This window comes from Pavona decussata, unplaced genomic scaffold, assembly GCF_977016875.1.
Source record: "Pavona decussata unplaced genomic scaffold, jaPavDecu1.1 SCAFFOLD_156, whole genome shotgun sequence".
Classification (NCBI taxonomy): Eukaryota; Metazoa; Cnidaria; class Anthozoa; order Scleractinia; family Agariciidae; genus Pavona; species Pavona decussata.
The window spans coordinates 3,267,961-3,295,027 of NW_028145568.1; the positions used below are offsets into that span (position 1 = coordinate 3,267,961).

General features: G+C 39.8%; 1 protein-coding gene across 3 annotated transcripts in view; it reads left to right on the forward strand.

The window, feature by feature from the left end:
* The window catches only part of LOC146465318 (receptor-type tyrosine-protein phosphatase delta-like), a 36,066-nt gene extending 13,735 nt beyond the window's left edge, over positions 1 to 22,331 (forward strand). For all 3 annotated transcript variants that reach the window (XM_085128488.1, XM_085128487.1, XM_085128489.1), the window contains 25 exons: positions 178 to 462; positions 980 to 1,264; positions 3,285 to 3,391; positions 3,550 to 3,751; positions 4,108 to 4,210; positions 6,691 to 6,955; positions 7,243 to 7,288; positions 7,800 to 7,911; positions 9,152 to 9,231; positions 10,032 to 10,171; positions 11,720 to 11,807; positions 12,238 to 12,314; positions 12,680 to 12,716; positions 12,915 to 13,012; positions 13,364 to 13,480; positions 14,691 to 14,845; positions 15,602 to 15,737; positions 16,321 to 16,470; positions 17,065 to 17,164; positions 17,634 to 17,710; positions 18,480 to 18,611; positions 19,297 to 19,452; positions 20,203 to 20,357; positions 21,057 to 21,192; positions 21,838 to 22,331. In XM_085128488.1, coding sequence (XP_084984614.1) covers positions 178 to 462; positions 980 to 1,264; positions 3,285 to 3,391; positions 3,550 to 3,751; positions 4,108 to 4,210; positions 6,691 to 6,955; positions 7,243 to 7,288; positions 7,800 to 7,911; positions 9,152 to 9,231; positions 10,032 to 10,171; positions 11,720 to 11,807; positions 12,238 to 12,314; positions 12,680 to 12,716; positions 12,915 to 13,012; positions 13,364 to 13,480; positions 14,691 to 14,845; positions 15,602 to 15,737; positions 16,321 to 16,470; positions 17,065 to 17,164; positions 17,634 to 17,710; positions 18,480 to 18,611; positions 19,297 to 19,452; positions 20,203 to 20,357; positions 21,057 to 21,192; positions 21,838 to 21,915 — 3,317 coding nt within the window. In that variant the 3' untranslated portion in view covers positions 21,916 to 22,331. The remainder of the gene's footprint in view (positions 1 to 177; positions 463 to 979; positions 1,265 to 3,284; positions 3,392 to 3,549; positions 3,752 to 4,107; positions 4,211 to 6,690; positions 6,956 to 7,242; positions 7,289 to 7,799; positions 7,912 to 9,151; positions 9,232 to 10,031; positions 10,172 to 11,719; positions 11,808 to 12,237; positions 12,315 to 12,679; positions 12,717 to 12,914; positions 13,013 to 13,363; positions 13,481 to 14,690; positions 14,846 to 15,601; positions 15,738 to 16,320; positions 16,471 to 17,064; positions 17,165 to 17,633; positions 17,711 to 18,479; positions 18,612 to 19,296; positions 19,453 to 20,202; positions 20,358 to 21,056; positions 21,193 to 21,837) is intronic.
* Positions 22,332 to 27,067: the final 4,736 nt, after the last annotated feature.

The window sequence follows — 27,067 nt, forward strand, 5'->3', positions numbered from 1 at the left end:
ATGACGCGTGTGAAAACGTTTCAGTCAAATCAGTAAAACTGTATGTTGTACAAGTGTATAGAACTGATACAAATTTGTGACCATACAATTACGTGTATGTTTAATATCCATTTAACAGTGTATTGTGTTTGTTGTGATCATTGTGTTGCACTCGGCTTTCTCTTTACAATACTTCAGGTCCAAGTCATCCTCGAAATGTCGTTGTTCAAGCCACTTCATCTGAGACCATTGACGTAACGTGGGAGGAACCAGCCATACCGAACGGAGTCATACAAACATACATAATTTCCTATGGACTAACGCAGGACTATCAGGATGCTGAAGCTGAAGTTACCGGGAGCACATTTAAGCGTACTTTAGTTGGTTTAAAAAAATTCACTACTTATTACATCAAAGTCAGGGGAAGAACGACAGAGATCGGAAATGCGTCAAGAATATTGAATGCAACAACCTTTGAGGACCGTAAGTAGGCCGTACTTGCCTTTAAAGTAATATCCGCATCTTGTTCTTACCTTAAGTTACATTGTACATGTATAACTGATGGATTGATTCAGTTCATGTACAGTGTGCATGTGATTTTAGCCTATAGGTACATGTACATGTATATGGTAGCCTGAGCTATTTCAAAGCTTGTGTCGACAGGACACATAAAGTTGTAGTTATCGAGCTCAACTAAAGCGTTTACTGATGTATCAGAGAATTAACTCTTCAGTGCACGTTGAAGTGCTAAAGTGAATCTATGAAATTCCTACTGAGTGTTAGCCCTGGCAAAGGTTGATCAAATCAGAAAGTCGTGGGTTCGATTTTCGCCGAGTTCGAAGATTTTTTCTTTGCCTCTTACTGTCTCCAATTTCCTTACCGTTGCCAGTAATGTTGTTTAGGGGTAAGATATAAAATCTTTTCATCCATTTTGTGATGTCTTTTCGACGCGAACCGTTGGGTTTTCCTTTACAACTCTGTGTTTCTTGTGTTTTAACAGGTCCCGGTCCCCCAACGCAGTTCAGCGACCAAGTCATATCAGATGAGGCTGTACTCTTGTCCTGGGGTGATCCTGTTAATTCCAATGGGATTATACGGAAATATCACATCAAGACTTATGACACTAAGACTGGACGGCAAGTTAACAGCCACGAAATCGATGCCGGCAAGAAACGAAAACTGATATCTTCATTAAAGCCATTTACAAATTACATCTTTACCATACAGGCTGTCACCATCAAGGCTGGGGAGATGGCAAACTTAACCGCAAGGACACACCAAGGAGGTAACAGACACTTTTGCGATGTTTTCGTTGTTGTTGTTGTTTTGTCTCTTGGTGTTTCCGAGTTCCCTTGAACATTACTACGAAAGTGAGATAAAGTGCAAAGTTCTTATCTAGGAAAATTTGGTTTCATTTGTATTCGAACAAAAATATTTTTTTTATACATGTGTAAAACGTTTTGCACTTAGCCTTGCTTTCATAATGAGGTTATTAGATTCAGCTGCAATGTGTGTACATACACTGTATACCAGGATAACAAAAGACGCGAATGGACTCGAATTTTGTAAGCACTGTACACTTACAGGGCCGGCTATTTAAACGAAGTTCCAACCGGAATTAGGAGAGTCGTGGTCTAAACCAGTTATTTAAACGCAGTTTACCTTAAACCAAGTTTATTCGGCATCTAGCCGGCTGTTAGCAAACAATGACAAGTTAAAGCATTTTATCGTATTTGATCTTATTTGTATAATGACCGACGAGATAGCGAGGTATAGACGCTTTCTCGAACATTTTTTCAATATGTTAAAATATTTTTGGGGAGTCCTACGACAAAACAATTTCTCTTCTTCGGTTAAAATTTGTCGAGTGTGCTTCAGGTTAATTGTACACGAGTAAGTAATTTTTAACTCATGAATGCGCGCATGCGCAATGATCGAGTTATAATGTGGGGGAAATGTCACTCGATCGGTCGTAAACTTTTAAGCATGCGCAATGAACGAGTTATCGTTATGTGGGGGGAATGTCCCTCGGTCGCTAGTCGTAAACTTTCAAATGCGGCGTACTCTCACGGCTCGCTTTAGGTTCTGTCCTCCTTCTATTGTAAAAAATTACGTTTTTTTGCGTTCGAAATTAAAAGAAATGGACTAAAGAACACTCGACCGATGTATATAGTCTTTGTACGTTTATATTTTGGCGAGGAAAGCGCACTGTTGAATGCCGCTCAAGCAGATTGCCGCTCAAGCAGAATGCCGGTTCAACAGAGATTTCGCGCAAAATGGAGACAGAAAATGCGATGAGGAAACGTCTGAGGGTGTTCCGTGCTCGTTCCGTGCTCATGCTTATTCTTCTTTGATAGTCCGAGGTCATTTGGCTGTTAAAATTGTTGCGTCACGGATGCTAGATAGTTAGACATTCTAAACAACTAATAAAATAACACAAAAATTAATCACTGCATTGGAAGTTGAGCCCGTGTGGCGCAGTGGTGTGGTGCGTGGTCTTTGAAGCTGGAGGTTCCCGGTTCGAACCTTCGTACATGTCAAAGACAAAATCCGCATTTGACAAGTTTTATATTAGTCTGTTTACGACGGCATTGGTCAAGTTTTTTTCTTGACAAGTCCGGTTGTTCAAGAAAGGTCGTTCCTTTAAAAAAAAAAAAGTCTTGTAAAAGGGAACATTCTGGTGCATGTGGAGCCAGCCTTATTTACGGATAACTTTCAAATACGAGAAAATAGTTATGTGCACATAGTATTTGTGGCGCAATATAAAGTCAAAGTAACGTCTGCATCTAGCCCATGTTCTAATAATGAGTTTAGCCTTGGTCTTTTTGAGTCAGTGGCTAAACGTCGGCCTTAAACCAGGTCTATCCTAGTCTTCGTTTAAATAATTATTCCACTGCAGTGTCTCATTAAGTATGAGTACGAGTTTTTCCAACTGAGAAAGAGTGCGCACGCATGAACCAGTGTCATTTTGGCGGGAAAACGAGATAGCCCGTCGTCACTTCACTACGAGTTTTTGTGAGAACGGCGAAGTGACGAAACAAGTCCTCGAAACGTAGGTGATCTCGTCTTTTTGAAATCACGAAAGGGCTGAGCTATCATCATTCAAAGCAACTGCGTCAAGTTCGTCGCTCACAAAGAGTAAAATAAACTTTCCTGGGATATATTTTCTCTTAATACTTCGCTAAAACCGTGAGGACAAATACTCGTACTCGTATTAGAATATAAAGCTCTCTAATGTGAGTCCAAGGGTGAAAAGGCTTGATGCTGTTAAAAGTCTAATTTGTACATGACTTTGTAACCTGCAGTTCCTAGTAAGCCAACAGATGTCAGGGCATCGCTACAGGAAAATGGTGACATAAATGTCAATTGGGAAGAACCAGATGATCCCAATGGAATACTTATTGGCTACAAGGTAAGATAACTCTAGGCTTGCCTTTTTTTTGTGGTGTAAAAAAAAAAATACTCCAGGCTTGCCTTTTCTTGTCGTATTATGACATACTCTAGGCTTACCTTTTTTCTTGTGGTATAATAAAATAATGAAATGTTTTGTTGCGTTTCGTTCTCATGAAGGTGTACTGCGAGGGAAGACGATCGTATAACACTTCTTTCAAAATTGACATCCACGTCGCACACTCCGAAACCTCGCGGTTTACTGTTATCAGAAAAGCATGGCTTAAACCTGGCACGGAGTTTACTGTGCATGTGACAGCATTTACCATAAAGGGAGAGGGTGCCCGAAGTGAGTCCGTCGTAGTCAACACACCATCAACAGGTGAGACTTTGTTTGTAGACTTATTCAATTGCATTTTTCCGAAAAGATGGAAATCATTCAATAAATTAAGGCAGACCAGGGTAACATGCATGCATCACTCAATTCCACCAGTGGAGAGAGGATATTTTGTCACTCAGCCTCAATTCTATCATACTGTGAAACAAAATGGTGGCCGGTTTCTTACACGGTATTTTTCGGTCGTTCGTTCGTTCGTTCGTTCGTTCGTTTATTTATATATATATATATATATATATATTTATTTATTTATTTAATGTCGTAGCTTCAGCCCGTAAAATGTTAATAAAGTGTTTGAACCTCTCTGTCGCTTATGTAAGTCTGTTTCCTTTTACTTGTAGCTCCACCCGCCCCAGATCGCCCACGACTTGTCGATGATAACGTCACACCGACGACGATTACCATTTCGCTGACGCCGTCTTCAGATGGCAATGGGGAAGTCATGTAAGTTACACAGTGTGCGTGTAGAGGAAAATTCGCTGTCCTGGCATACGTGTATTATCACATACTGACAGTCTGAATTATTAAAAACTGGATGCATACCGCAATCCCAGGGATTTGATTGGTTTAGCAGCCATGGTATGTGAGCCATTATACCATGCCCGAGAAATAGTGACCATTAAATTGTCTTTTAGTTGTTGTTCCAAAGCGAATTCAGCAAGCTCTGGAAATATTTCTTGATTGTTTTTAATAATATAAGATTATTATAGCCAACTCGGCGCTATACCCAACGCGCGCGAGTGGAATAATTGTTAAATATACAGTTAAAAGGGACCACGGAGCAAAGTTACATCTTGCTGCGTTAACTGGAATATTTCGTTTTGCTTTCACATGGCAAATTGAAGTGGCAGGTCCCAGAAAAGTTTGCGACCTACATACATTCATGGTGCCACTAAAGACTTAGTAGTTAGAAAGTTACTGTACGTTTGCTTTGAAAAGACGTCTAGAGATGTGGTTGTGACACTGTAGTTCATTAATAACGAAAAGTTGTTTCCAGCTTATACTCGGGCCATATTTGACTGTGTGGTGCGTAAAGCCTATAATCTTTTAACAGTGATAACCTCCAGCATCGCCAATTCCCCCAAATAGATAGCCTGCGAGCAAGCTCTCTTGGGGGTAAACCCTCTTTCCCCCTCCCACCCCCCCCCCCCCACCCCAAAAAGAGCAAGAGAGCTTGCTCGCAGGCTACCAAATAGATAGATACAGAGATATAGTGAGGCAATAAGTAACCACCAGATAGAATTGCATTTCTTGCAGTCAGAATGAAATACAGGGGAAAACGATTTTTGTCATACGAATGCTTTTTATAATCCCCAGGCTTTAATCCTTACGTTTTCACCTTTCGTTTAGAGACAGAAACCATTTGTACGGTCCTAATATGTATGTGACGCCGGGTCAATGACGGATCGTGATTTTCGGTAGGATCTAGACTCGTGGGGAGGGGGGGGGGGGGTACTCCCTTAAGTGACCTTAACGGGGACGTGCGGCCCGATAGGGTATGGTTTTCAGGGTGTTTTGTCTTGAACGGGGTATCTAGTTCATCACTTTCTGTCTTAAACAGGGTATCCCTACATGACCTAATGGCTTAAACAGATTGTGATTGCCAATGCATTAAAATATAGTAAGAAACTAGTGTATTCTTATTTCATTCTAGTGTTAAACAGGGTGTGATTTTGGGTTAAATGTCTTAGAAAGGGCCTGAAAATTTTGAATTCTGTCCTAAACGGGATAGGGAAAACGGAGAATTGTATCTTAAACAGGGTCAGGGTTTGAATGCCCGGGCCGCAGCTCCCTACCCAAGCATCTGTTGAGTACCCCCCCCCCCCCCCTTACGATCTAGAGCGATCTAGAGTAACGTTATGCATCACGCGTAAGTTTATATCCTTGTACGTTTTTCAATGTTTCGCTGTGTATATTTTTAAATGAAATTCAGGGGAAAGCATTTGTTATTCACCTTTCATTTGAAGACAGAAACCGTTTCTACATTGATTGTTTTTCTATAGTAAACGTGAGACATCTTTATCTATCTTGGCCCGCGAGGTCATAGACTGATTTAGTTGCCAAATTTTCGGCTAAACAAAACTAACCTTGAGGCACTCAGGTTAGCCTAAAAAAACACTCCGGTTAGCCTAAAGAGCACTCCAGTTAGCCTAAATAGCACTTAGGTTAGCTTAAATAGCTCCCCGTTAGCTTAACGGTTAGCAGTTTATGTTGGGGTTGTTCATGCCTCGCATGCCTCGCATGTTTTGTTCATGCCTGTCTGGCTCGCATATTGTAAACACTCCTCACGGCCCGAAAACGAAGAACGCGACCGAGAATTTAAAGAATTTGATAACACGACAGAAAACGTAACTCGTACCAGCAGAGTACAAAAAACGAGACCGAGAACAAGAACTCGTGGCCCGAAGTCTTATCTCTCGGCCCATTGCGACCCCAAAAAGAAAAAAGAATTTGATAATGCTACCGAAACCTTAACTCGGTCCGCCTTACGGCCCGAGTATTTATGCTTCCACCAGTGGATCGTATTAAAATACAGGCTCAGTTGCTTTCTTACTTAGGGTAGGCAGAGAAGCGATTGTAGTATTAGAGCAGTTTTAATTGAGTGTTGTTAAGCCAAGACGAAAGTAATTACTCTGAGCAATCGTAGCAGACGTAAACAGCGCAATGAACCAATCAGAATTGAAAGCAAATAAATGTAGCTGACGCCAAGCGCGCGAAAATGCGTGCAAGCAAGTCACGATTGGTGGAATGTCGCGAGTTTTGTTGACCAATCACAAAGCATTGTGAAGCAAAACCGAAGCAAACGCGAAATACTTTCGACACTCAATTAATAAAATGATCGTTATCTGATTTCATGTGACAGTCTAGTTAAACTATGTAAGCGCCTTGGTGCGAGTTTAACCTGTGTCTTCATCCTTTTCTAGCGCCCATCAAGTCGTAGTTGAAAAACTTGGAAAAGTCAGTAAACGGGAGACGGCACATTTACCAGAAGATATCTTGGGTTATAAGGAGGCAAAGGCAAACGGAGAAAAATTTTACATTGCTGCGCGTTTTGCACGGGAAAGACTAAACGGTCCAAGAGAGTTTGTTCTAGGAGACGGAAAGACATACGGAGGATACGAGAATGCGCCTTTGGAACCGGAGACAAAGTATAAGGCGTACATAAGAGGGGTGACTAAGTTTAAAGGGGTAAGAACGGGAAGGATACGTCATGTTAAAATTACGTTTAGTGGATAGGTGATGGGTCGAAAGCCCTGCTTTAATGGAGCCTTTAATTAATGAAAGCGTTTACACTTGTAAAGAACGTTCTGCAACTTCATTGGTGATATTATAATTATAGCATGTTGTCGATGGCTCTGGAACATCTAGATCCTAGACCCACCCCCACCCCCTCCCCCCCCTTTTTTTTTTTGCTTTCTCCTATACTTTTTTAGTTACATATTTACGTTTAAAATATCTGGTTATCGTTGTCACAGAAATGGATTTATGGAGAGCCAGCCGCTATCACCTTGCCACCCACCGGTAAGTCACAATAACAGTTAAGAGTTGAGGCTTCATATTTTGCCATTTCTATGCTTTAAATACCGTATTTCCTCGAATAAGCGCCCGGGCGCCTGTTCAAAATTTCGGCCAAAGTGGGGGAGGAGGTGGGGGTGGCCGCTTAATCAAAGAGGTGGGCTCGGGAGGGGTGCGGGGTTACTACGTTTGGCAACTTAGTTTTGGCTAAATCTTCATATGGAAAAATTGTAAAACGTTATCCATGTAAACGCAAGCTAAGCACGTGACTTAACGGAGAAGAAACTGTTCTTCTATGTTGATGCCGGTTTGGTTGAAGTTTAAAAGATTGCTAAAGCAACAATAGAAAAAGTGTGATATCCTTGCCATTTCAGAAAGTGAAGGGGAGGGGAAGGGATACTTATTTCAATAAATTTAAAAATAACATTTGCTATTTTGGTCGAGGGGGGTGGGCGCTTGTTAGCACGTGGGTGCGTCTTCGAGGAAATACGGTAATATTGGTTGGTATTTTTTGCAGGCGCGAAACCAGGGGTAAAGAGTGGAGATAACACTGTTGGTATAATCGCTGGTATTCTGGGAGCTTTGGTGCTTATTGTGATTATCATCATTGCTATTCTTCTTTATAAAAGGTAATGCGAGTTTATGCAAAAAGCACTGCTTAATCAGATAGCCTTTGTTATTTTGCAGTTTTCCCCTGCCAATCTGAGAAGCTGGTGATTGTAACAGTGGGAAGCGGGGCTGGAATAATAGCAAAACAATAGAATGTATTCACCTCAACATACTTCCCTAAATGTATTCCCTTCGACGTAGTTACCTACAAAGGACCCTTTAAAGAGAAAATTGCAGTATAATAAAAGGGGCCTGGCCTGGCCAATCTCACCTTCAGTTGTCAATCAATCATCAGTGCGTAAACAACTGACAAACAACATGCGTCTTTCTCTACAACACTTACTAATAATATTGTCTTAGTTTTCGGAATAAACCCAGTAAACCGAATTGGAAATGGATGTCTTGTATTGCTGTAGTCATATAATGAAATATTAGGCAGGGTTTTTCAGACGCCGCTCGAGTCAACAAAGCCCACGACTGAACGGCGTCTAAATTTAATTTCACGCGCAAAAAGGTTGAAAGGAAGGAGGGGGCTGGCCCTTTTATAGCGGACAGTCGATGCACACAGTTTCATTCAATCTAAATAGTTTACGACACATTCTACCGAACTAACATGGTCGTAACCAGCGAGAACAAAAGAACATTTAATACAACCATACCTTCATGTATCACGTCTCGCTCTTCTTTTGAACCTGCAGTCCTCTTAGAAATCCCCGCACTGCTGTCCAATCCATTCTTCAAGTTGTCTTGGCAAGGTTAAGCCACATACTCTTCTCCCTAACTTTCCATTCACAACCAAGCGACGTGTAAAATACAAATTTGCATAAGGCAGCAAAACATGGTTACCATCCGATGCCATCACGTGTCTTAATCCCAGTGAGACCATGTGGAATAATGTATTTGCGATTTTTCATCTACATGGAATGGTGCGCACGAAAGAAAAAATATTTTGTTTCCATAAGAAAACCTCATCAACTTGAAACGAGCTTGTTATTGACCTGTTCTGCGGGGATATGTTATATATCCCCTCTCCCCCCCCCCCCCCCCCCTCGCCCCCCGCCAAGCTTTTTTGTCGCTCAGAGTTTGAAAATAGACGTTTATTTTGCAACATGATTCCGGAGCAGGGAACAACTTTTGATTAGTCAAACCTTGAGATTTCATCCACAGCCTCAAAAAAAGTACCGCCATCTTATTTGTCTTATAACTATTTGTCTAGGAGAAAAAATGATTAAGTTGCCCTTGTCGTTTTTTTAATCCCAGATCCAACAGACCACGGAATCCAAATCTTGACGTGGAGAGTAAGAAACGGAAGCGACGGGAAGTTGAGCTCAAACGATCCAGTGAGTGGAAACGCCATCCATTAATTAACCTAAGTATCAGGGATTTTGGAGGCCTGACACTCAGGTTATCCGTTGTAGTCGTGTTCCATTCTGGCCCCGGTTGTTCAGAGCGGATAACTCTATCCAGTAGATAAATCGTTATCCCACGGATAGAATTGTCCTCTAACTAATACATGTGATCTGTTGGATAACGACTTATCCGCTGGATAAAGTTATCGGCGTTTTGAAAAACTGGGGCCTGGTAGTAGATTGCAAAGACCGTTTAAGTTTATTGTCGTCAGTTACGATCGCAACGGTTGATGTTCCAGGGATCAATATTTCAGTTACATAACGGCACGGTTAAATATATGTTTCGATTGCATTCCTTAAAAATCTTCATTTAATGCGGAGGTTGTTAAACTAGTGGAGGAGCGTTGGTGAAGTCTTTTAATCGCAAGACGGGAGGGTCGGTGGTTTAAGGCTTTTTACCTTACTGAACCAACATTCTCAGTCAAATTTCAATTCGACCTCGCAACGGTGGATGAAAGAGCCACTCTGTGGAAGCCACTAAAACTCCCATTTATTTATTTATTTATTTGTTTGTTTGTTTATTTGTTTATTTATTTATTTTTTTTATTTTTTTATTTAATGTACACTTTATTTATACACGGTGTCGAACCTTTTACAGTTCTAGCGTTCTTACACGTGAACGGCTAATTTCCGTGTTGAAAAACTAAGAGATAAAACTTAAGGATGCTAAGCATCAACAACAAGAAAACATGTCTTGGGAAAATGTAAAATTCATAATTGTTGTGTTTCAGGCTTAAAAAAGAAAGTGCTTGCAGCACCAGGCGAGGTTATTAATGATGCTGACCATCCTCCGGTTCCAGTGGAGCAGTTAGCTAAACACGTGAACAAATTACACAAGTCTGATGACCGCGGATACATGATCGAATACAATGTAATGCTTTTCTTATTTCTATCATTTCCCTTGCTTTCTTTGCTCTTTCAACTTGAAGAGAGGTAGTTATAAACTTGACCTCAGTCTGCTGCTGGGTTGTTTTCTTAAATAGGAGCTTTTATGCCCATCGCCTCTCCACCCAGGCGTATTTATGATTGATGGCTATTAGGGAACATTAGACCCGGAAACCTAACCAAACAGTGATGCTAACCTGCAATGACTGGACCAGTATGGGTCCCTCGGGGAGGGGATGATACCTTTAGTGTGGTATTACGCTTGGTAGTGTTTCGTGGAACTTTGAAAATTGTGTGCGCTGCGGTGTTCCGAAACAGGTTAGGGCATTCATGCTACACTACACAACGCTTGAAACATTGATTTTACGAAAAGTGGAACCGACTTCTACTTTTCGCAGTGATTGCTGCAACAAGTTTTCCAACTTTTGTGTAGTGTAACATGCTTCAGGCAATTTTTGTCGCAACGCCGCAATGCACCTTTTTGAAACGTTGTGAGACGTGTAGCACGGAGCACTTCTAAATGTAACGCTACCTCATGCTGCGTAAACCGGACATTGTGCCCCAGGACAGATGGTAGTAGGTATGAGTAGCTAGTCAGGGTTCGTACGGGTCATGGAAAACGGCCTAGAAAGTCATGGAATTTTAGCATTTCATTTTCCAAGCCTGGAAAGTCATGGAATTTAGGTGTGGGTCATGGAAAGTCATGGAAAATGATGTTTATTAAAAAGGTCAAAATAAATTGGGGTTTTTTGCAAAGAAAATAGTAAAAACATACCCAAAATGAAAGGTGATTTCCAAGAAAATGGTCAAATTTAGGTCATGGAAAACTTGGAGAAGTCATGGAAAAGGTCATGGAAAGTCATGGAATTTCAAAAGCTCAAAAGAGTACGAACCCTGATAGTGCTCTTGGTGAATTGTGAATCCATAGATGACACATACTCTACTTTGCCCGTTAACCCTCAGGCTTAGGTTTTTTGAAAGGCAACTAACGCAATCGCGACGTCAATGGCCAATTATTTTAACGGAGTCTAACTTAGGCCGCGGCTTAAGACAATCAGTGGGTCTCCAAATCTGTTGATAAGTGGTTTATTTTAAGTAGATAAACGGTTTTCTAGTCTGAGTTAGTCTTGTTATCGTCAGTAGCAGACAATGTTTAGATATGACTTTTGCCAAAATGGAAAATGGCTTAGAACGCGGTTTTGTTAAACACCGTCTAAACTGTCTTTTAATAGTAGACCCTAAAAGTTAACCGGAATTTGAGTCTTTTTTGATACAATGGGTTTAGGGAAAAAATGCAACCCTTCCAAGCCATTGCGATACAACTGGTTAAAAAGGGATTTTACGAAGGTGGCCTCTTAATTACTCGAGGTTGTTGCTCGTTTACGAATGTGGCTACTCAGAGACTGCGGACTTCTTTCGTGTGATGTGCAAAACACCTCCATGTTGCGAACACATCCTTATTTCGGACAGGACTTGGTCCTCTAGAGCCGGAGTCAGAATATTAAACTATTTTCTTGGTTTATTATTTTTACAGAAGCTTGACAGCGGTCAAGAATACGCAACTGAGGCTGCCCTGCTGCCGGAGAACAAGGCAAAGAATAGATACGCTAACATTCTCGCATGTAAGAATGCTCACTTGTGTCTGATATAGTTTCTCTGTTGACTTTTAATCCCTACTCGGTTAGTAACAGAATTATGAACGAGATATCACCCTCTTGCTAGCGAGCGAAGGAGAGTTACAAAATTTGTACTACGCCTTCTATACATATAGACACAGATATCGATATAGTTCTTAATCGATATAGTTGTTAATCTTTATTAATGTATCGTTAGTTTTCTTGTGTTTGTAGCGGTTTTCTTTTCTTTAATTCTTTTTTAGCTTGTGTTTTTGTTGTTTTGTTTTTCTTCGTTGGTGTATGTCATTGTAGTTTTTATAAATTAAGTTAAAACCAACAAAATAAAGTAAAGTGATAAAAATAGTCAAGTGGTACGGTTTTAACAATTTGTTTAACTCAGCTGGTTGTTGTTTTTATTGTTGTTTATTTTGCACAGATGATCATTCACGGGTGGCGCTGTCCACTGTCGATGGGATCGTGGGCTCAGACTATATCAATGCCTCACGGGTTGATGTAAGTGATCAATACAGTGTAATATCCATATTTAACAGAAATACGTAACAATGTATGTGATTCTTTTTAATTTTCTCTGAATTGCAATGTTCTTTTCAGATTCCAATATTCCTTGCTAAGATCTCCTTACCGCTCATAGTCACAAACCGCGCAAAAAAGATTTTCAGACCTTCACGAGATGCGTAGAACGTTTGCGCAGTGGCAAGAAGAAGCACCCTTTTTAAACAACTGATTCAAACAGAGAGGTTTATTAGCATTGTCTGTTCAGCAGGGTAGCCTCTCACAAAGTATCAACCGTATGCTATTTACCGTTCCAAAATGTGTTGTGCGCTAACTGTATTTGTCTTTTTTACCATTGTTTTCAGGGATACAATAAACCCAATGCATACATTGCCAGTCAGGGTATGTTTTAACATGTTTTTATCCTATGATGTAACTGTAGACTTCATAACATAACCTTTATTTCAGTTCAACGATTTTTTCTTGTTGTCTCGTTCACATGTAAACTTTTCTGTGCATGGTGACGAGGTTGAAGAATTGTCACATTCCTAAGGTACATTTGTATCTCGTGTAATTCTCGCACTTCATTTTGATCAACAGGACCAGTTCCTCCCACTTTCGATGATTTTTGGCGGATGGTCTGGGAGAAACAGTCGTCTTCAATTATCATGTTGACAAATTTACAGGAAAGACACAAGGTTTGTTAGTCGTTTCCGGGAAATTTGAAAACAGCACACAGCAAGCCGGTTTTGCTTAGGCCAAGGGTCTGTTAAGGGGAAGTTAAGCACTATAAAGCGAGGATTGTGGGCCACTAAGATAAGACTGACTGACTGACTGACTGACTGACTGACTGACTGACTGACTGACTGACTGACTGACTGACCGATCGATCGATTGGTTTATTTACTATTTTAGTAGAAGTCAGTTTACAAGGTACTCGAAAGCAATAGAACTCGAAGTCCCCTACAAGGCTACATTTTTGTGAAGAACGTGATGCTCTTGGTAGTAATGTTGTTCGTTCTTGAATCTTGTCTTTTCTCATATTTTAGTTGAAATGTCACAAGTATTGGCCTGACGAGACACAAGACTATGGAGACATATCAGTGATGCTTGTGAAGTCGGAGCATTACTCAGACTACATTATACGAACCTTCAATGTTAAGAGGGTTAGTTTTGTAAAGTAGTTATCAAATGTTGGATTGTACCAAAAAGGGTTTATGGTCACCATTGAAATTACTAACTCTTTCATGAAGCATGTGCAAGTTTCTACAATCTTGACCATAATTTTAGATACGAAAATAGCGTTGGCAGTGTACGTTTGTGTTCTGGATAACTAAAACCATTGCGAGTTTCTGGAAGCCCTCCCACCTCCTCAAGCAATTTTGATAGCCACTGAAATCATTGGGACGGTACATAAACACAGCAACATGACAACATCGCATGGGAGCTTGGGCGAGGTATTTCTTGTTGAGTTTTGGAGATCGTTTCGTCTTTTTTGGCCAGGATTGTAACTCTGTCGCGGAGTATGCATTTAGTATTTACAAGTCATTTGTCTTGTTACCTGGTCAACTGCTTAACGGCTATAGTGAAGGGCATTTAAAATAGGTATATCCCTAGCTATTTGACTGTCAAGGTGTTGATACAGCCAGCATAGCGACACTTGAATGAAATCCTGTTGTAATAAACATCATACTAGTCTTGTATGAAACAGTATTCCAGAGAAGAGAGTTTTCAGTTGAAAAGTCCAAGAAAGCTAGCTTCTTGACGGCGAGAGCTCTCGCCTCCCACCAGTGTGGCCCGGGTTCCATTCCCGAACTCGACGTCATATGTGGGTTGAGTTTATTGTTGGTTCTCATCCTTGCCCCGAGAGGTTTTTCTCCGGGTACTCCGGTTTTTCCTCTCTTCTCAAAAACTAACACTTCTAAATTCTAATTCGATCTGGAAAGTATCCCCAATTAGTACCCTGCGCTAAATATATTGAGACTTATAGAATGCATTTATTTATTTTGTTGTTACCCCTGTAAACGTAACGAAATTTAGAGAGACCCACGCCTATCGAAATAAGCCTTTAAAATTGTTCATTGACTCCCTGACTTTGGAAGTTATGTTGTATACTTTGAAATACGGTAGTTTTTATTAGCTGAGCCGCCCATCTCCTGCTTGAAGAACATATTTATTAACCCAACGATTTTACCTTCGTTTGAAACATTTCATAGTCTTTAACTACTCGACAGTTGCTATGATCTCTTGATCTATTATCCTAATATGATTATCAACCACTATTCATAAATAATAACATGATCAGCGTCAATACGTAATACGTACCTACAGTAGAAGGATATCCTTCGAAAAGTAAACTTAATTGTTTTTTACCAGGAAAGTGAAAAAGAAGAGCGAGAAATGAAGCAGTTTCATTTCACTGTATGGCCTGATCATGGTGTCCCAGAATACCCCACTGCCTTGCTAGCCTTCAGGAGACGAGTTAGAGCTTACAACCCGGCTGATGCTGGGCCTATGATTGTGCATTGCAGGTAACAAGTCCCTTTCTAGTGTAAAGGATAAGACGCTCTAAACATCTCACCTTCGCCTCCCACAATTCCTGCAAGTAACTCCGTTTTTGTCAGTCACGTGACTAAGAACAGTTTACATTGTGAACCAGGATGGGATGCGAACCCATCGCAAATTGCCAACTTGCAGCGTTCTGTTTCTTTCTCTTCCCAACAATTTGCCGGTGCATGTTGTCGTTGTACATAGTAATATTTAGGTCATTCATATTTAATTCAGTTCTGCTTATTTATCATTTTCGATGAATGCAATTTTTGCCTTCCGTTGTAGCCTTGTCGTCTTTTCAGATGCAAGCAAAAATCGGTGGAGAAAACGTATTTAGGCATTCCCAGAACAAAAAGTCGTATTTTTTGTTCTAGTAAATCGCGGATTAACGATAGATGCCTGTTTAACAGTTGGGACCCAGGAAAGTAAAGAACTTAGTAACTCTAAAGCAGAAACCAGCCCTTGCGTAATATATCTATCCTTTCAGCTGTTGTTGCTGTTTTTCTCATGTGATTTCCTTAACCCTTTTATCCCTGATATCAAAGAACAAATTCTCCTATTTTGTCCCCATACTTTTCTTATAAAAGTAGTAGGGGGAAGTTATCAAAATATCAAGAAGATTCACCTTGTTTGATCATATCCTTAATTCCCATGAATAAGCATTGATATTACAAGGAGAAATTTGATGCTGATCATTATTAGGGCTTGAAGAGTTTCTTTGTCGTTTCTTATTTCAGTGCTGGTGTTGGTCGAACAGGCACGTTTATCGTTATTGACAGCATGTTGGATCGGGTAAAAGCAGAGAGCACAATTGACATCTATAACTTTGTCGCTTACTTGAGAACAAGACGCACGGCCATGGTGCAGACAGAGGTGAGTACTCTATCAACGTTACAATATAAGTTCGTTGTAAGACAGAGCACAGGGCGCAGACGAGTCAAATTTGATGTAAATTCCGGCTAAATTCACTAAGAAATTGCGCGGCAACTTGAGTTTGAAGATACAAGAACGTGATCGAACAAAGCGTCGTGCGATCTTATTACGCGTCTGTTGAAAGATTACATAGCCGGTAGTGGTCGCCTGTAGGGAAACGATTGTCGCCGCCATTCGGCGACTTCGGAAAAGCGAAGCTTTTCGTAGCCTGCGAGAAAGTTCCCGCCCCCCACCCCCAAGAGAGCTTGCTCGCAGGCTGAGCTTTTCGAAGCTACGGTGATGTGCCCACAGTCATTGATGCATGCGCTTGTGTCTTGGGGATAATCTTTCAACAGACGCGTAATAAGATCCCATGACGCTTTGTTCGATCACTTTCTTGTGTTTAAATCAACAAACTTGATTTGCAACTAAATTTCCCAGTGAATTTACATCAAATCTGACTCCTCTGCGCCCTGTGATCAGAGCTCATCAAGTCAACTTACTCAAAATATTCCTTCACCTATTTCGTTTTGTTCTATTCTAGGAGCAATACACCTTTTGTCATGACGCTGTTTTAGAGGCAGTGCAGTGCGGCAACACTCAGATATACGCACATGACTTGAGAATCACGTTGGCTCGGATGGATGCCGTGACGAAAGAAAATAAAGTGTCACGCTTCGAGTCTGAATTCAAGGTAAGTCAGCTCAAACCACATTTTACGTGTTCGGATCGGAAAAGAGAGTGTGAAGCAGTCACTTCAACTTGAGAAAGAGGGTGTCGCATAAAGCTGATTTACATAATTTGTAGTCCAGCGCCCGGTTGTTCGAAGGCCGATTAACACTAATCTACGTCACCAAGTAGTTCACCAAGGTTTTTGCTCACTCATTAAAAATCTTTTAAAAGGTTGATTTTAGGCTAATGGTAAAGAAAAGTCTACGTTTAAACTGAAGGACGGGAATCTTTTGGTACTAACAAGCAATTAATTGGAATCAAGCTTCACGTTAGCCCATGATTTGCTTAAAGTTACGTGTATGTTCAGAGTGAAAACTGTTCTATTTTCATTAAAAAATAAAAAATGGAAAGAAGGGAATATTAGCCGAGAAATTGGGATGCACCGTAAACGATTTCAAGCGGAAGTAAAACTTTACTTTGATTGACAGCATATTGCTGTTTTCTCAAACTTTATTTTTCGCTTAGAAGGGACACTTTCACCGGGCCCAGCTGTTTTTCAGCTTAAAAATGTTTTGCCATACGATTTCATTTGTTCCTTCTTTAATGCCTGTTTCAGACACTCAACAAAGTGAGCCCTGTGCTTACCAAAGGCAGTTACGCCGTCGCTTCTTATCCAGAGAACAAAGACAAGAATAGAAGTCAGGATGTTTTAGCGCGTAAGTAAAAGGGGCACTGCATGTGTCGCGGCGATTTCGCGTTATTTTGGTCAAATCTTCTCAAATATTTGACGAAAAACATTTTTGCTGACTTGAAATTGTTCTTAGAACACCGGGGAGAAAACATTAAGAGATTTCTCCTAGGAAGAACTGACCTTAATTAGTTTTTAGCGACTTCTCCAAAATACACACAAGGAACTTGAAAATATTGGCCAATGCTTTTGCAGTTGCAATCAATTACCATCCTAGCCTTCCGCAGCTAAGCATAATTAACACAAGTTTCTTTGCGCTAGTTCGGTTATTGTTAACAAACCCGAACCATTAGTTTAACGCATACTTTCTTTTGGCTGTTCAAAGTGACACTCAAAAATAAACAGGTGACATTGCCCCTTTAAAGTTTCATCGCAGCTCACATTATTTTTTGACCAGTTGCACATTCTCTCAACTAAGGTAATGTTTCATTTTGCAGCTGACTTTTATCGTGTCATACTCACTGCAATTGATGACAATGAGCCGACTTCCTACATCAACGCTGTTCACATACCGGTAAGTGATCCGCTTCACTGTTCACGTCGCTGTTAAGGACGGTGCCTGCTAATGCCGAAGTATTTTTGTGCGATTTATGGCTATGCGGGAAAAGCAGATCTTAGCAAGGGCTATGGAAATCCAAAAAAGAAAAATGGGGGGTAACCACGCATTTTTTAGAGATAATTAAGCAACAATTATTCTAAAAAGCAGTAAAATACGAAGCAATGTAAGGCGATTAATTTTCCCCAAATTGAAGCTTTATTACCTCAGAAAAATGCATGGTTAACCCCAGTTTTCTTTGTAAATACCAGGAGCACTTGCTAAGTTCTGCCTTCTCCGCATAGTTTTAAACTGCGCAAAAATATCCGTCTATTAGAAGGCACTACCCATAGGAAACCCCAGTATTTCGAGATGCGCAGAACGTATGCGCAGTAACAATAGTAGGCACCGCCCTTCACTTACTTTATTGTTGTTGAATCGGAAGCGAATGAAGCTGAGCATACAGTGGAAGAGAGTACTCGAACACGAAGTTCTATTCTTTTACTCTGTTACAAACTAGAGTTTGTATGATGATTACGGTTCCTAAAATTGTCGCTTGACCAATCATGCTCTGTTGAATGTTAAAATGGGCCATTCGACTTCTCAACAATAAATACCCGCGTTTTATCCCCGTTCAACATCGTTGGAAGTGAAAACATAAGAGATCAATCAGCTAACAATTGCGTCGACAAGTTTACATGATCGTTTACATCAATGCTTTATTCGCCATTCTCGTTTCTGTTTCCAGGGTTACAAGCAGCAGCACGCTTTCATAGTAACGCATCACCCGCTCACTGCCACCGTGACAGATTTCTGGCGCATGCTCTGTGAGCAAGAGTGCTCGTGTGTGGTGATGTTTGATTCAACCGAGGAAGACGGGGTAAAAACTTCAACTCAACTTTGTGATATACAATAAAACTGTGATCAGAAGCAAACCGTCTTCGTATCCTCTGTATTGAACTGGAGGTAGCTTGCACACGAGGCTTTAGAGGGGAAATCTTTTGACGTAAAAAATGTGTTTTTGTTGCTTGTTATTGTTGTTTATTTTTTATGTATACTCCCGCAAGTGCTCCCATTGCAAGCTCGAACCAGTTCAATACCGAGAACACGAAAATGATAGTGTCTAGACCGGAGTTTTTTGGTCCGCTTCAGATGTTGTTGTTGTTGTTGTTTTGTTTGTTGTTTGTTTGTTTTTTCGCTATATCTGGAGAATTGTATGTATGTAGTAGAATATGAACAAGGTACAAGTCAGCAGTAGCTAAGTAAAAAAGAAACTTAAGTTAACCAAGCAGCCAGTCAAAGAAGAAGCATAAGCTTACATACAAAAACAAGTGTAACATAAATAGCAAGGGAAATGTCTCTCTGCGACGTTACCGATTTCCCGGATAAGACTTTACAAAAGAGTGAAAGAGTAGGAGACTTACACCTCGGTGTGGCGGTCTATCTCTATCTCTTTTTCTCCTGTCTTTCACATTACCATTGCCATTTACAAAATTACCCCAGTAAGTCACTTGGGTTTTTTAAGAGATGCTTAGAGGATTGATCATTGGTGTTATATTTCACAGGATTTCCCTCTGTTTTGGCCTGATGATGAGTCAACCTACGAAGACATGATAACTGTCCAGCGGTTATCAGCCAACAGCAGTAGCGTGGACAATCTGAAAGCGAATTACGACCAATCACAGATCGCCGAGAAAACATTTAGAGCCACTGATCTGAGGGTAAGTAGTATTGCACTAGCTTAAAAACGCAAGAAATTATACCTTTTGAAGTTCCAGAATGGCGTATGAAGTCATGGTTAATGAACCAACTTGGAAAATCGATTGTGTTCAAGGTTCATTGTCGCAATGATTTCGTTCTTATTGGGATGGTGAAGCGAACATGTGTTTTAATTGAAGACCGGCAAACGTTATCTATAGAGTGTGAAGAGGATCTATGTTTTAGTTGCGTATTTGTATGTTAACGTTCTCCGAATCTACCCTATTTCGTTTCCTTAAGGAAATTGCCAATAGTTATCCTTGCTGTATACTCAAAATAACCTTTTTTGGATCTAAGAATTTTTTGTTTATTGCAAAGGTCATAATTTTTTTATCTCATTAGTTTTGTTTAGTAAAAAACCACAATCACCTTGGGGGTTTTTGCCCGAATGCGTTGTCGGCAGCGCAGATTTAGGAGCCTGCTCGCGTCGCGTACGAATCGTCCGCGTGTGCATGCTTGCTAGAACTGGGGAATTGTCGAACGAAATGCAAGTCCAGCATCGTATTCACTTGCTCATGCTTAATTGTTTGGTTATTGAATTCGACAGAAGTTGCTTTAAAAAGAGCTCTACTCTCTCTAAAAAAAAAATTTAATTCTTAGCTATACAAATGTACGAAACTCTGTTTATAATCGAAAATACAAAACATGGTTACAGCGCTTTGCTCGGAAGGGTTATAATAATATACCTGAATTATCGTTTTTAACGTTATTAGACCCCAGAGAAGAGTCTTCGGATCAAAATGTTCCATTACAGCGGTTGGATCGATGAGGATAAAGTACCGTCATGCTCTGGTCTCATCACATTGATCGCCAAAGTTGAAAAGTGGCAGCAGCATTCTGGGAACGGGCCTATCACAGTTGTTTGCAGGTTAGTGGTAAAGCAATAACCGTGAGAATTGACTTTTTATTATTCGCACTGTAATAAACTACGTTTTTGTTTACTTAATTCTTGACTGCAGAGTTAGCAAACTTACGAAACTTAATAATGGTAATTGAACTGAGCGGAGTGCAATTTGGTCTGAAATCATACGCGTGATTTCAAAATCGTACGAGCGCGCAACGCGAGTTTGGTTTGAAATCACAAGTATGATTTCAGACCAAAATTACACGACACAAAGTTCAATTACTACTTTATAACACCTATTTTGAAATCAGAGAGTATCATTGTCAATATTAATATTCTATTTTTGTTACTTCATGTCCATTTTGATGGACTAAAGAAAGGATGCGATTTGAGCAAAAAATGGTGCAATTTAGGAATAAATCGCACTGTTGAGAGTCAATCAGATTGCAAGGATCACCAGTGATTTCAAAATGGGTGTAATAAACGCCTTAATCTAATGACGGTGCTTAGTACAATGGAGCTAAACCCTTGAAATAGGTTTTGATGTGACCTTTTGAAATAGCTTTTGAGTCCAAATTAAAAGCAGTGCAATCCTTCTCAATGGAAGACCTCAAAAAGGTCCTTACAATATAACTTATAGCATGGAAATGTCAGGTTACGGCATTATTTCGCTATCTATTGATTCAAGTGTGAATGTATTAATTTTTTGTTTCCATTTTTCAGTGACGGTCTTGGTCGCAGTGGAACGTTCTGTGCGTTGTACTCAGTTTTGGAACGTTTGAAAATAGAGCAAGTGGTCGATGTGTTTCAGACCATTAAAGCCATGAGAATCCCTCGCCCCGGACTGGTCAAGAGTGCGGTAAGTAGCACAAAGAACTTTGAGTCTCAGAATCATTTGGAGACTTTAAAATGTAATGTGCATCTAAGTTTGTTTTGTTTCCTTTTGTGTGTTTTGTCTTGTTTGTTTAAATTTGTTTGGACGTTTTGTTTTTGTTTTTTGTTTGTTTTTGGAGTCTGTGAATAAACGGCAAGGGTACGCCGAACGTCGCATTTTACACCATCCACAACAGTTTAGTGTTGAGCAACGAACGACATTGTTAAGGTCTATGCACTTCTCTATACTATTTAGGGTTGAGCACTGATTTTTCAGCTGGTTATGGCAGACATTTTACATTATAGAACTTCGACGGATTCGGATTCGGCGTTATACAAAATTACCCCGCCTGTAAATGAAGGCTGAAAGTGCGTTCATTAAAGTGATAGTAACTGAATATTTGATTTCCTTGCCGTTATTGTCTATCACGCTGCCAGGTGGAAATCCTAGGCGTCACTATGAAAATAAAGCTACTCAGCAAAACTTTCTTTTGATGCTGTTCATTATTCTATACAGGCTGCTTTAAATGATTTATGTTTCGACTCGGTGTATGAAATCCTAAAGTGTGTTGTTACTGAATAGCATTGAAGGTACTGATTCCCTTCTAACTTGTCCATTCACATTTTACAGGCGGAATATCGATTCATCCACTTTGCCATCCAAGAGTACTTATCAGCTTTTGATGATTATGCGAACTTCAAGCCTTGACAAACTGCACCAGTGAAGTAAAAAGACAAGGAGAGTTTAGCAGTCAACATTCAAAGTTTAGAAGAAGAAAACAGGAGTGAGCAGCTCGGACTCGTGCGGTGCATTGTTCGCCACTTTGAATCTACCTTAGAAGGAAATGGTGAGATGGTGAAGCGCACAGAGCAGAATTATAAAGGGATCCTACTCATCTTGAGGATCCCCAGCAGTTTCAAGCATTTCCCAGATTCGCCCTTCTCAATTCTGCCCTGTTACTTCACTAACGACGGGGGGAGGGGGGGGGGGGGGGGGGGAGGGATGCAGTTGATAGAAGTTCAGATTTTTTTTAGATGTTATTCAGTAGTATAAATCACTTTGAGTAGTGCGAAGCACCAGATTAAAGGTTAGTGTTGATGCCCGTTATGAGACAATTTTAAGAAGAGACCATCAAATAGCAACAAGTCACTGTAGTTACAGTCACAGTTATGATAGGACTTTTTAGGAGTTTTCAAGACGAGTTTTAGGTGCAAAACCATGTATTCATACCGGTATAGATTGGACCATTTCCTTATTGTATTGGATTTCGTAGTCATTATTTCTTTAAGTAGGCTGGGCGTGTTTACAAGGAACTGTAGTGCTATAAGTACGCTAGCGCTGTTAGGTATATCATTTTGTGTACGTTGTCGTGGTCAAAAGACCAGTAGGGTTAGCTACTTGCTGTCTAGACGCCCTTTTCTCCTTGTAAACATGTCTGGTGATAGATATGTCGCTTACCCGGAACGAAGTTTTGCTGCAGTCTTGAACAAAACTGCATGTTAAAGGACCCTACTCAGCCTCCGCCATTTTCGATGCCATCGAAATTATTGATATTGCATGGTGAAGCGAAATCTTATTGCTTAACCGTAAGTTGTGTTCTTGAAAGTATGTTTCATTATCTTTAGTAGTTTCACAGTGATTTTGTTCATTTCGACATGCTCCGAGTAAAATATAATAGCCAAACTCTCGCATATAAACAAAAACAAAGGTGTGGCTGACTAGGACCTTTTAAGAAATTGTTAATCACTTCAGCGTTTCAATGATCGACAGACTTTCCTTTTTCGTCTCCCTCCCCTCCCCCATCGATATTGTTCCTCCGCTGATGGAAAGACGCCTGTTGAATTGCCTAACACTCAAAGCAACATTGAGTTTAAGCGGATGAGGGAGGGCCCGTGTTCTCTCCCAAGAAAATGAACAAATTCGCGCGCATATTAAGGAGTTTTGTCCAAGACTGTGGTTCCCAGTATATTGATTGCGTGACAAATTGAGTCACGTTCGTTGTTTTCATAAAGGTCCATAACTGGAAGGTGTGGGTTTACTTCTGAAGCGACGACGAATGTCGAAAATGTAACTGGTAACAAAAACGTGCTATTACGTTATTTTGCCAACGCTCTGTGACTGTTTTGTTGGAATAGAGTAAGGTAAAACTTACGAGCGAATTGCTATTGCAAAAAAAAAAATGCATGCAAAGAAAAATAAGAAATATAACAACATAAAATGTACGTTAAAATAACTTAAAGTAAAACAATAGGTTTAATTATTATGTATATGTAAATTTTACAGAGAATCCCATACAGTTCCCATATAATATTATATTTAGTATTTAATGATGATTGATAAGGATCACTGTTACATTTGTATTGAAATATTTTCCAAATTGAAAAAGTTTTATTAGAATTAGGTGGAAACAAACAGACAGAAAAATACAAAATTGCTGGAATAATTTCGTTCCTTACGCTTGACACGATATGCGGATTGTATCTACAAGGTTTTTGCTCACCGATTTACGATTGCAAACTCATTTGCGATGCTACTCATGGTTCATGCATGGCTAATGTAAACCGAGATGACACAAGCATGCGTGGAGGAACAAGCAAGGTCTGCCATGAGGTAAGGCCAGGTTTTAAATACGAACTCTTTGAAACGCGAGCACCATTCTCGTTCCCAGAAACCTCGCGAATATTTCTTTGTGCGCCAGGGCAAATCACAAGGACGCAAAATATATATGTTGCGTTTGTATTTTAACTTGCGTTTCTCAGCGTTTGTGTCGACTCTTCCTTGTGCCCCTCGTGAAAAACAGCGTCTGTCAAATTAGACTTATATCCTGAATGGGTGATCACAGTTTAAGTACTGTGTTAACGCATGTCACCTTTATCTAGATTTCAAAGACCCTTATGCACACATTTGCATGATTCTTCCAAAACAAGGAATTCTTCTGCAAGATTATATGCAGGTTACTAAGGCCTTCATGTTATTATTACACATGTAAGTTGTGTATCAATTAAAGACAACTATTGTATTAGGTATATTGGGAAAAAGGCCATTTAGAGCTTCATGCTTGCGGAGATGGTCATCTGTGTCGTTACCCCAAAGCTTTTTATAATGTAGGAGTATTGAAGTCGTTTTTTTTTAAATAAATAAAATGTTACTTTGGTACCATTGTTGTCATTTATTTTCAAACCTTTCGTGGATGCCCGGATGGGTTTTCTCTATGCAACTCACCAATCAGTACTCAGTCATGTTCAAATCATTGAACCATTTTGTTGGTCATATTATTTGGAATAAACAAGGAAATTCATGACTTCGACTCCAGTTGACATACCCCATTATCAACAGCAATGTTCTACTTACTCCATTTTTTTTTCTTTACTAGTTGGGAAAATTTTCTATTGGGTATCGATGCATTTTATCTTTGGTGATCATGTCCGTATTCTCATTACCTACGTGTTTTATCAAGTAGTGCCTTGTAAGGAGAAATTTGATACTAGTCACTATTGGGGGTTAAAAGGTGAAATCTAAGTATTCATTTTGGTGTCTTCTAGATTGTTCTAGTTTACTGTTAGTCTTGGGGTTTTTTAGCTCTGTTTCACAAACCAAGAACATTATGTAACTTTGCAGTGTGTAGCCTTATAAACGTTTTGGTTTTCTCGGAGTGTTTATAAAGAAGACGAAATGGGGAGGTTTGATGCATTTTTAAAGAACTTTTCTGAGAAAAATTAGGATTTCAAGTGAAAATTAATGTCATGCATAGCTACTGTAAACTAGGTCTTAGTGACATGGTGGGGAGAAAACAACGTTTCATCAACTAAAATTAGGTCTAAACGAGGTTTCGACTGAAATAGTTGTAAAATATATTTAGAAAGGTAATATACTGCATTCGAGTTACGAGTAGATAACAGAATTGCTTTTAGTTTTTCGGGGGTAAATAAACGGTACGAGAAGTCAAAGTAAATTCGATTTCATGGATTTTTCGTCCATGTTATTTCAGGAGTCTTGTCACCGCGGTGCAAGTAAACAGGATTTCAGAATATTTTGGTGTCTCTAGGTATTAATTGGTCAATCTGTGGTCAGGTTTAACTAAACACAGTTGTCATAATATTTGGCATTTTTTGGAATGTATTTTTCACACTATTCAGTAATCGAAGGGGGAAATTCCATTTGCCTAAATGGCACGTGTCGCGATGTAAATTATTTATTTCGCTTCAGTTTTATCTACAGCTTCTAGGATTCCATGTGATCGCAAACATTCCTATAAGGTGACAGCACCAAAGAAATTATTTATTTACTTGAACATGAATGATCACAAAGAATGGCATTTCGATATCTAATTAGTGATCGTAAAGGATCGCGAACGATCGGAAAAGAAAACGGTCTATTCTCCATCCAGCGGAATTGGCTCGGGGCCCTGTGGCACGCGACCCAGATTTGGTGATCAAGGAGACCGGAAAAGGCACCTTGACTTTTTCTCGGGTTGTTAGTTAATAAAAACAAAGGTTATGGTGATGCATTCTGACTGAAAAGCACGACTTGAAAACTGGGGCAAAAATTAGGCACTACAAAAACGACAATAAACCATTGCTAGTGGTATTTTGACGCTCATGTGTAGATCCCCGAACCCCTAACCTCCAACGTGTAACAACTATTTTAGCCTCGGAATTTTTAAACGCCCTTCTTTGAAGTAGTCATGTGAGATGTAAAGCTATGATGGAAAAATTATAAAGGGAGTACTGTGAGCGTCTTACGTTTGTTTGAAATGTTGTCATAATGGGTAAAAAAATGACGCAGATGCAAGGGACCACAACCCGCTTAAATTAGTTTTCTGGCCAGCAACAAGTACGTTTCTCCTAAAACTGAATACTAAGAATTTAACCTAAATAGATCTATTTCTCAGTAGAAATAAAATATAACAGAACCTGTTTTGCCATTTTGATTTTTCTGCGATTTTGCTGTGTTTTGGTCCGGCAAAACTGCTCAAAGTTTTGACAAAGAACCTTTTTTTCTAACATGAGATTGCTATTTATAGGGCACTAGGAAGAAATGTTAGGGGATTTCTCTGAGAAAACAACAACCTATAATCAGGTTTTGGCAACTTTTCTACAACGCACAGGAAGAACTTGAAAAAAAAAAAAGGCAAATTTTTTCAAGTTGCAATCTTCTTCCATCCTAGCCATCCCCAGCCAAACATAACTAATACTAGTTTCTCTGCACTAGTAGGGTTATTGTTAACAAACATGAACCATTGTTTTGACGATTCCATCGATACAAGTATATATTTTTTGGCTATTCAAAGTGACACAAAAAATTGATGATTCTGCCCCTTTAAATGCTGTTGTATGCTAATTATTACTCCAGGACATTGTGGTTGAAATAATAATGAGTTGTGTCTTAAGTGTGTTCATTGTGCTTTGTAGTTTATTAAGAGAATTGAGATAAATTGCGTAGTGTAAGTCACTGAGCAGTAACACTTAACCTTGCAAGCCGGACTTGTCGCAGCTCAAGCGAGATCGAGCTCATAAATTCGCTGGTTCCTGAGAAAAAGACCTTTGGTGTCGACCATTTAGCTAAGATTAATTCATGAGAAAAATGAATGCCTGTTTATTCCAACGTCGGTCAAAAAAAAAACAAAACAAATAAACGTCAGTCTCCCGCCCTTTTAGCACATCCACCTGAGGTTTCTCCTTGTCTAGAACTCAAAGGTTTCAGTTCTTGACGTTTGCAGTGATAAGAAGTGCCACTCTTCAATACCACAAGAAACGAAAAAACAAGCACAGCTGCCTTAGTATGTTTGAGGAAGAATTAAAGTAATGGGTATTTGTTTGCACAACGCTGATATTAAAGGATCAATCGATGGAGAGAGAAC